Source organism: Mytilus edulis, chromosome 12, assembly GCF_963676685.1.
Source record: "Mytilus edulis chromosome 12, xbMytEdul2.2, whole genome shotgun sequence".
Taxonomy (NCBI): Eukaryota; Metazoa; Mollusca; class Bivalvia; order Mytilida; family Mytilidae; genus Mytilus; species Mytilus edulis.
This window is the reverse complement of record NC_092355.1, coordinates 18,170,441-18,181,312: the sequence shown is the minus strand read 5'-3', so window position 1 is coordinate 18,181,312 and position 10,872 is coordinate 18,170,441. Positions and strand designations below refer to the sequence as shown.

General features: G+C 33.5%; 1 protein-coding gene across 1 annotated transcript; it reads right to left on the bottom strand.

Annotated features, from left to right (window-relative positions):
• Window positions 1–2,415: 2,415 nt before the first annotated feature.
• Window positions 2,416–8,778, bottom strand: LOC139497901 (calmodulin-like). The gene is made up of 4 exons (XM_071286141.1): window positions 8,357–8,778; window positions 7,687–7,830; window positions 3,548–3,793; window positions 2,416–2,564 (listed from the first exon to the last, which is right to left on the bottom strand). Exons 1-4 carry the CDS (start codon window positions 8,595–8,597, stop codon window positions 2,536–2,538), a joined length of 660 nt encoding a protein of 219 aa, XP_071142242.1. The 5' UTR covers window positions 8,598–8,778; the 3' UTR covers window positions 2,416–2,535.
• Window positions 8,779–10,872: the final 2,094 nt, after the last annotated feature.

Below are 10,872 nucleotides of genomic sequence, written 5' to 3'. Positions count from 1 at the left end.
TGGTTAATGAATCTAATAATTGTTTAAAAATTTAACCGCCGACTGCATGTATACGTAATGTAAACTGAAAGAAAAAAATATGTAAGTACTATACAGAAAAACAGGAAATAAATGTTTACAAAATTTCCTTCTGGATACTAGCTTTTGATCAAAAACAACTTTCTGTCCAAATTTGTTCCAAACCCATGATAGTTTAAGAAAGTTATCAAAAAATTTAAAACTTTAACCAACAAAGTTAATATAATGTTAACTGGCAGAAAAACTAAGCTTATTTAGAAGTAAAATACGGATAAACAGGAATTTTATTTTTACAAAATTTACTTCTTGAGACCATCCTATGATCATAAAAAAGTTTCTAGCCAAGTTTGGTAGCTAAAGAAAGTTATAAAAATTTAAATAGGCCTTTCATATAAATAATTTGAGCTAAATAAAGACTCATTTGTAAATTTACTACTAGTATATGTTTAACCATAGCTGATTATAAAAGGTCACTATCACGTTTCATCGCGAATTTCCAATATTGGAAGCCAATTTGTTTTATAATTTCCTAAGCAAATCTGCGAGTTATATGACGAAGAAAAAACTTAGAATAGAACAACATTTAAGGCCGGGATTAACAAGACATTCAGTAAAGAAACAATAAAAATCGGCATCAGAAAATTACATAACAACTCTACAGTTACAGTATAATTAATCACAAAAACACAAAATAATAAATAGTATGGCTCGTTCACACGTACTTTTAATTCGAATCACACTCTTCTGTTTTTTAATGCGAGTTGATTCGATATGGCTAATTCGAATTAACCAATTCGCATTAGGAATATGTATTTGTTAATACGAATTAAAAGTTAACGTCATTAGGAATTCTCGAAGTTTTCAACCTTGAAAAGAAATCATGTAAACACTCTAATACAGGTTGCTGTACTTCATAGACGTTATCATACAACGACAGCACGACACGATCTTGTGCAATCACATGATTTAAACTTTTTTTGCAGAAAAAAACCCCATATGCAAGTCTCTGATGAAGAGTTGTCTCATTGAGAATTTACTATTTATAGTTATGTGCCTAGACTGTTATGTGAGAAGTATTATTTCTCATTAATTTCTGGTGTCAAATTATGAGGGTCTGGATGGGGTTTAGAGAATAAAAGGGCAAATAAAAGAAAGGATACAGAAACATAGGGGAAATGATAACGAAAGGAGGAACAAATATAAAAACAAATCATGATTCAAACCTTTTTTTTTAATTTTTAACCGGATTTTTGTGACAAAAATGTCGGTTATTGATTTGGGGATGTACGGCGGGCGGCCGGGCGGTCGGGCGGGCGGCAATCAAATGTTGTCCGTGCATTAACTCATGAACCGTTCAGCCAAAGCTTTTAAAATTTTAATATGTTGTTACTGACAACTAAATGAAGGTCAAGTTCAATAATGGCGATTTTGACTTTTACCGTTCAGGAGTTATGGTTCTTGAAAGATTGAAAAATGGAGTTTTCAGTCGTGTCCGTGCATTTACACATGAACTGTTCTACCAAAGCTTCCCCAATTTTAATATGTTGTTACTGATGACAAAATGGAGGTCAAGTTCAATAATGACGATTTTGACCTTTACCGTTCAGGAGTTATGGTTCTTGAAAGATTGAAAAATGGAGTTTCCATTTGTGTCCGTGCATTTACGCATGAACTGTTCTACCAAAGCTTGCCAAATTTTAATATGTTGTAACTGATGACAAAATAGAGGTCAAGTTAAATAATGACGATTTTGACTGTCACCGTTCAGGAGTTATGGTTCTTGAAAGATTGAAAAACGGTGTTTCCAGTCGTGTCCGTGCATTTTCTCATGAACCATTCAACCAAAGCTTTTGAAATTTTTATATGTTGTTACTGATGACAAAATAGAGGTCAAGTTCAATAATGACGATTTTGACTTTTACTGTTCAGGCGTTATTGTTCTTGAAAGATTGTAAAATGGCGTTTCCATTCACGTTGTTGCATTTACTCATGAACCATTCAATCTAAGCTTTTCAAATTTTAATATGTTGATACTGATGACAAAATGGAGGTCAAATTTGATATTGACGATTTTCACTTTCACCATTCATCAGTAATAGTTCTTGTGATATTGCCAGGACACAAATAAATATTAATAAATCCGGTTTGCTGTCGTTGTGACAGCCTCTTGTTATAAACTGTCCTATCTCATTTTCACTTTTATTCGTTTTTTTGTTTATTTTTGTTTTGACTTTTTTTGTATTTTTTTTTTATATCCGTATGGCTTAAAATCATAGCACATAAATTATTCTCGCTTATCATTATCAAATTAGATCAATAAGGACAAATACTTCAGTGTATGATATAACGTTTATTAAATATGTTGAATCAAATATAATTCACTCAATGTTTTTTTTGTTGTATACCCGTTATAATATATACTAGTAGTAACCGAAATAGTATCATCAAGAGTTAATTTTCTGATTTTGTGTTTCAGTTTCATAATGTTTACAATGAACCAAATTGACATCTTTTCCTTCAGATTTCTGTAAAAAGCACCACAAACTCTGAAAAATAAATTAAGCGTCATTTGATCAAACTTTTACAATTTGTTTATCAGTTGAAATATTCCTTTCAGTTGTTTCCGAAAATCTATACATAATTTACATTACCGTAACTTTCGATACAGTGCACCGTGTATCAATACACAAGCGACATTCGTTACTGTGTCGGATTAATAGATGCTGTGTTGAATTAATCATGATTGAGATACAGTGTGACATCATATTGACATTATTAATTAAAAGATGGTAAAAACCTAATATGAAATACTGTAAGTACGGATATACCTACTAAACTTTCGATTTAGTATACCGTGTACAACAATACGCAAGCGGCATCCATTGCTTAGTCTAATGCATAAATGCAGTGTCCCGTCCTATTGATGATATAATTAATTCAAAGATTAACACCCAATTGAAGCTCATGAATCTCATATAACTTGACCTGACACGATCATCTGATCACCTATGGATATTACCTATACTCTCTATGCTATATTATATAAAATTGAGAATAGTAATGGGAATATGTCACAGAGACAACAGCCCGACAAAGAGCAGTCATAACAGCCGAAGGTCGCCAATGGGACATCAACGCAACGCAACGAGAAAATCCCGCACCCGGAGGTGGTCCGACGCTGACCTGTTGCCGGGTCGGATAAATAGATACACTGTCATGTCCTTTTGGAGGCATCATTAACTGCAATTTCACATGTGATGTGTTACACGATATGAAACATGGCCGAACCAATCACTGTACAAAGTCACTACATTCACGGTGTTCAAACAACGGTATCCGTTCAATAGATTTCCTCCCAAAATGACCTATAGTAGATGTCTTTTGTTTTATTGTGTTATTGGGTAGCTGTCTCAATGCCGCATACCATAAATATTCTTTTATTTATAGAAAAATTTTCTCCAAATTTTAATAAATACATTTTTTCTGTTCCATACTCTCTTATAACATGCTTGAAAACAAAACTGTATACCTTCTAAACTGATCACGCCATCTTTATTTTTATCCGCCAATGAAAAGAATTCGTCACATTCCTCGTCAGATAACTGGTCTCCACAGTTGCGCAATGCACGGTACAATTGCTTCCGGTTTAAGAAACCTTTCCCTTTAGTGTCAAAATATGCAAATGCTTTTCGAAGTTCATGTTCTTGGAAACTGGCTACTGCATAATGTTGTCGCATTAATTTTTCATACTCATAATAGTCCAGACTACTATCACCTGAAGAATAGACAAAAAATACTAGAATGAAATTTGAATTATATCATGCAGTGTCAGTATGAAGGTCAAGATTAAAAAAAATTTAAAGAAACTATAAGGTGCAGGCAAAGTTGATCTTTGACGGGTTTCACTGATTATCTGTCCGGATAAGTCCTTTTTGTCGTATAGTTTCCACCGTTGGATTTGAGTGAGACTTGCCATCCCCGGGGGACCTAATTTAACACCTACCGTCTACATCAATTTCTCCTAGTCATCCCCTTAATTAACACCTACCGTATGGATCGATTTCCCCAGTCATCACCTAACAACACCTACCGTCTACAACAGTTTATTTAAGCCATCCCTTAAATTAACACCTACCGTCTACATCAGTTTTTCCAACCCATCCTCTAACTTACCACATACCATCTTCATCGGTTTCTTCCAGCCATTCTCTAACTTTACACCTACCGTCTACATTGGTTTCACCCAGCCATATCCTAACTTAAAACATACCATATATATCGGTTTCTATCGTCATCCCCTAAATTAACACCTACCGTCTACATCGGTTTCTCCTAGCCATCCCCTAACTTAACACCTACCGTCTACATCAGTTTCTCCCAGCCATCCCCTAACTTAACACATGCCGTCTACATCAGTTTCTCCCAGTCATCCCCTAACTTAACACATGCCGTCTACATCGGTTTCTCCCAGTCATCCCCTAACTTAACACATGCCGTTTACATCAGTTTCTCCCAGCTATTGACTAACTTAACACCTACCGTCGACACTCACAGCCACCCCTAACGTAACATTTATCGTCTACATCGGTTTCTTCCAGACATCCCCTAACTTGCCACCTACCATCTGCATCGGTTTTTCCCAGCCATCCCCTAACTTACCACCTACCATCTGCATCGGTTTCTCCCAGCCATCCCCTAACTTACCACCTACCATCTGCATCGGTTTCTCCCAGCCAGCCCTTAACTTACCACCTACCGTCTACATTCGTTTCTACCTGTCACCCTCTAACCATGGAAGTATCAATATAATACTTCCATGCTCTAACATACCACTGTAACGATATCGCCTCGTCTTAATTATAAGTTTTGGGTTGGGACTAGCTCAAGCAATAAAAACACGTCTTACGTTAACGACATTTTAATAAGAGAGAGAGTAAAACAAAAAGGCGTTTCCGGACATCACTTGTACAGTTCCGTAAAACATATAAACTGAATTACACATATACATATAATATATATCTTAATATATAACATCCCCCGGCAGAAAGAAAATTCCCAATGAATTTTTGCATATGTGGAATTCATACCATAATCAAATAAAATACATGATCAATAATACCAATATATCTTTCTAACTTTCATAATATTCAAAATGCTTAAGCTTTCAATATGTATCTTAACAAACAAGTAACTGGTATGGATAACTTTGTGGAATAAGCATCTTGTAACACATTGCGGAGTACTACATGTAAAAAAATATCTTGCTCGTCATAAACGTGACAGTTAAATATCATATGATATAAAATACTATGAAATCACCAGAGTCCTTACTCTTATTTTGTAGATAAATGCTAAACGTGATAAAATATGCACACATTCAAGGAGTCTCACACAAAAATACAATACAAGACCAGCTCATACTACTCTCATGCACTCTGAATTTCTCGTGAACCATACTATTTGCAGCAATACTACTCAGGTTATTTGTGATTAACATATAAAAGTCACTGACAGATATTCATACAATCTCATTTGGTTAGCTATGCCTTACTATTCCAATTTCCATGTTTTGGAGTTATTAAACTAATTTCATTAACAGTCAGCACTACAGAAAAAAAAACAATGTTCATTTCATAAAATAAAGTGTAGTTTCCTTTATAAAGTTTTGACAATTCGATTAAGTCTTTAACTAATCCTTGCAACTTTCGAACTTATAAAATTACATACAAATACGATAGTCATAATTCGAAATTCAAAACGGAGGGTGAAAAACAACAAGCAAATCTTCTAGCTACATGTTCTAAAGTCAATGAATTTGCCTTTCAAAAGTAATTCAGGCTAACTGCCCTTAAAGTCTAATAAAAGCTTCGATATAAAACAAAAACATGTTAATCAATCAAACAATATTATTCATGTTATCAATAATCAATACAAAATACGATATTTCAATAATCATATTTTAAGTAGCAAAAATGTAAGTGATGCCGGAATCATATATAATAAACACATCAATGCATAATAATACAAAATATAATAGGGAACATGCAATAAATGTTCATATTAATCTTTCTCTTTTGCCTCTTGGTCTTCATTTACGGATATCCAGTAAACGGATATCTTACTATGAGATAAATCTCACAAGTAAGTTTGCGGTAGAATACAATACAGACGGCACTAAAAATATCAAACAGATCCTTGACGAATTATGAATATCATGAGTCGATGTTCCAAATTTCGATAAATGTTACGTTGTACATAGCTACTTTATTAAATTGTCATGAGATAAATCTCACAGACAAATAGTAACTTGTGAATATATACAGTTATATTGCGCATGTAGTCATGAGAAAACTCTCACAGACAAATAGTCTACTTGTGAATATATGTAAATTAACAGCTGATAAAGTTGTATGCGCACGCACTCATGAGATAAATCTAACGAGTTGATACACATCGTAGAAGCCAAATAAATGAAGGTTATGTTGTTTTTACAATATTCTCCTGATTAGATGCGGAAATAAATACAATCCACTGAATAAAGAAAAGAAAATGTTTAAATATGTCGCGGAGGTCGACAATTTACTTTGGTTCTCTTTACTTCACAAAAGTTAATAAATTTTTGATATTTTGACCTGGCCGGTATTAAATTTCTTGGTGCACTTCTGGCGAGACAGAGCTTTGTTATTTTGAACAAATAAAATATTGTCCGAGTTGCTCGTCTTTTCGGAGACGGAAATATCATCCAATAAATTGTCATAAATGCTGTTTGGGTTAGTTCTAACAGGTATACTATCGGGATAATCCTCATCCATAGATATATGGTCTTGCAATTCAATGTCGTCGAGTTTATTTGAACAGGTTCCATAAAATATTTTAAAGAAATTGCAGGTCGTTTCAGCTGTCAGGCACACGTACTCATGAGATAAATCTTACGAGTGTAAATCGTAAATGCTAGTATTATTAAATGAAGATAATATTTTGCCAAATCATAAAAAAAATCTAATGAAAAAAGAAAATTCAATGTCTAACTTTGAAGCGGAGGTCGAGAATTCAATTTAGTCTTTGCCTTGGGTCCAAACTGATTTTCATGAAGCCACATATCGAATTGGGCTTGTTCACCAGCTATATTAGTAATATTAGATATATTTCCATTGATAATATTCAGTGCTGGCTAGGAATCTTTCAATTTTACTTGCCTGATCACATTGCCGAACAAACCACGTGTATCGTCCTTGTGTATGGGGTCTACATGTACTATCAACGGGAGTCACATTTTCAAAAAATAATTAAAATGTCTTTTAAAAACAGCAAATATTCTCATAAAATTGTTAAAAGTCTCCTAATAATCTTTTTAGGGTCACTCCACCATGTAACGATATCGCCTCGTCTTAATTATAAGTTTTGGGTTGGGACTAGCTCAAGCAATAAAAACACGTCTTACGTTAACGACATTTTAATAAGAGAGAGAGTAAAACAAAAAGGCGTTTCCGGACATCACTTGTACAGTTCCGTAAAACATATAAACTGAATTACACATATACATATAATATATATCTTAATATATAACACCACCTACCATCTGCATCGGTTTCTCCCAGCCAGCCCTTAACTTGAACACATACCGTCTACATCGGTTTCTCCCAGCCAGCCCTTAACTTTAACACATACCGTCTACATCGGTTTCTCCCAGCCACTCCCTAACTTCTTCCACAGTGGGATTAAGACCTATCAGTTGAGCACCACGTAGTATTTCGTCTTCAGTTATTCTACCGTCTTCATCCTCGTCTAAGATTTTCCATGATTTTTTAATTTCTGTAATGAAGAGAATAACAAATTTACAGCGCATCGAAATTAAAATATTGGTCGATTGTGAGCGTTAAATGTCCTACACATCATCTATATGCTCATAGTTGGACGATAGAAATCCAGCCGCTATAGTTAACAATGTCAAATTTAATATTAAAAAAAAATGCAATTGTTGTATTTTTTTTTGTAAAATTCTGCATTGATGAGCATCCATAAGCAAAATCACGTATAGTCACTGTAATGGGATTTTGAAGAGAAAAAAAAACAAAGATATATTTCCGAAATTTTGTATTTGGAACTTGGAATGGCATCCATTACCGGTATTTTAGACAAATGCACAAGATATACAAAAATCCATAAAAAATGAATAATTTACTTTTTAACATTTGATATTTATCTTTTAAACATACTGTCAGGCCAAAAGAACGCACAAATCTTTAATTTTGTGAATCAAATAGCCATCTACAACTGTTACAACAAAAACACTACGAAGTAAGTGCATTATTTGTTTTTAGAAGTTTCTCCAACTTACGGTCAAGTTGATCCTCTGTTATTTCAATTCCACCAAAATCCACATCCGAATCTTCCGTGTCCAGACCATTGAACACTGTTGTCTTGTGGGTAGATTTTTGTTTTTGTTCCTTTTTATCATTCGAAGAACTTTTAGTTGTTCCATTTAATACTACATCCGTTGTTATATCTTTGTTTTCCGGTTTTGATGTTGATGTTGCAACAATCTTTTCTTGGTCAACTTTGTCAGATTTGGAGGCCATTTTTATCTGTCATTGGGTATTTTCTTACAGTGACTTCATAAAAATACACGTTTATAAAATATAAATCAGTGTTAGATTTTATCAATTATGATTTGTTAGCAGTTGATTTAAGACCATAATTGTCAAAAGAATATGTTTAAATGTTAATTTGAATGTCCAGTAAAGATCACACTGGTTTATGATACTGTGATAAAGTATGAATATGTGGGGGTCTGGATTGGGGGAGGCTCCTTCATTTCTCTATTCTTTATTTCTTAGTCCAGAATTTTCTATTCTTTTTAATAAACTGAAAGCATCCCTTTGTTTTCTATTTCCTTATCTTTTTCACTGGTTTTCTATACTCTTTCAATTTCTACCACAGGCACTCGTCGGAAAAAAACAAACTATTTACAGTACCTATTAGAGGATTTGTTTACATAGACAAGTGCTTGTGATTTTACCCTTTATCTTGCACTTTTGGTCATTAATGGCATTATTCTCTATTCTCTCAAACCCCATCCAGACCCTTATACGTTGTATTGTGTGATGGTCGTGAATACCTTTTGCAATATCCTCTAGAACCCTACCAAAAACAATGACATTATTTTTTTAAAATAGTCTTTATATTGAATATCAAACTTTAAATCTTACACCTCTTCCGAAGTATCTTTGTTATATGCATTATATATATACTGGTTTGTAACACTGGTTTATCAACTGAGTGATCAAATACCATTCTTCAATGTTAATCGTCTTTTACAAAAATCATTAACGTGAACTGTTAAGTCCAGTTTTTGAACTCAGGTTCTCTTGAAACATTTTAAATAGAACAATTGTGAATTTATAATCTACTCCGGTTACTGGAGGACGGAACTATTACAAGACCGGCAAGACAAGAAGGCAACCATTTCTTTCAGAAACTAAATATTTGACAAAACCTGATTAACTGAGTTATCAAATACTACTACTGTGGATGCATTATTATTCGTGGTATACGAATTTTCGTAGATTTCGTTTTTACAGATTAACAACGAATTTAAATGTTAAACGAATCACCAATTTTGATATTTGGTTGTTAGATTGACAAAACCACGAAATCAAAGATAATTGCAAAATGCAAGATTTTCTCAATCCACGAAAATTGGTACCCACGAACATAAATGAATCCCCAGTATCATTTTTTCCATTTTTTTCCTTCAGGTTCTCTTGAAGTCAACGATTTCTTTCAGAAATTAAACATTTGCCCAAAGTGTCTCGTGGATTCTTTTACTATGTGAACACTGAGTTTATCAAACTCCATGATCTTTTATTATCATCATTCTGTAAAACGGTATAAATAAAGAACAGGTATAGCAGTGTTGATTTCCAATTAAAACTGGTATAGCATTTGCTAATTTTCGCAGTTAAAAAAAAGTGTTGATTTCTAATAAAACCTGTGTAGCAGCGCTCAATTTCTATCTGAAAAACCGGTATAGCAGTGCTTATTTTATCTCTCCGAAAAACTTGTATAGCAGTGTTTAATTTATATCTGAAAAACCTGTAAAGCAGTGCTCATTTTCCGTTGTTCATCAGAGATACAGGTTTTTCAGATATAAATTAAACACCTTCGGAACGGTGAGCTAAAAATTAAGCACTAATGTGCTTTTGTGTGCAAAACTGTGCAATTTAAGATTTCTTGCTATTTTGCACAAAACTGTGCAATTTAAGATTTCTTACTATTGCACAAAACTGTGCAATTTAAGATTTCTTGCTATTGCACAATACTGTGCAATTTAAGATTTTTTGCTATTGCACAAAACTGCAAATGTAAGATTTCTTGCTATTGCACAATACTGTGCAATTGAAGATTAATTGTCTGGAAACTACATTAAATGCTTGTTTTTGCCCTTTATTCTTGCTGTTGGTACCATAACCCCAAAAAATCAATCCCAACTTCCTTTCGGGGGTTTATTCCTTGAATGCCAACATCCTTTGATCTACCGACAATTTACCTGTAAAATTATGTTGGCGTTCAATAGGAGCAAGTAGCTATCACAACAAAAGTGCATGCTTATCAAAACAATCATACTAATTAAAGAGATAGGTAATTACAGGTAGCTAAATCTAGTTCATGTTTGTTAAAAGTTGTTAAAAATTATATTTTGCTGCTCCTGCTTGAACAAATATGGATTCTCTGAAAATGAAACTTTCAAAAGTGTTGCATCACAAAGTCAATATGTGCATATTGTCAGGACTGTAAACATTCCAGTTTGCACAAATTCTACAAGACTCTGGACTTGAAGTTTTTTTTTTTCAA

Excerpts from the sequence above, each read along its gene's own strand:
- LOC139497901 (XM_071286141.1), bottom strand. The coding sequence starts at position 8,597 with ATGGCCTCCAAATCTGACAAAGTTGACCAAGAAAAGATTGTTGCAACA. Across the intron at positions 7,831-8,356 it reads AACAGAGGATCAACTTGACC|AAATTAAAAAATCATGGAAA; the intron begins GTAAGTTGGAGA and ends TCTTCATTACAG. Across the intron at positions 2,565-3,547 it reads TGGCGTGATCAGTTTAGAAG|AGTTTGTGGTGCTTTTTACA; the intron begins GTATACAGTTTT and ends TTTATTTTTCAG.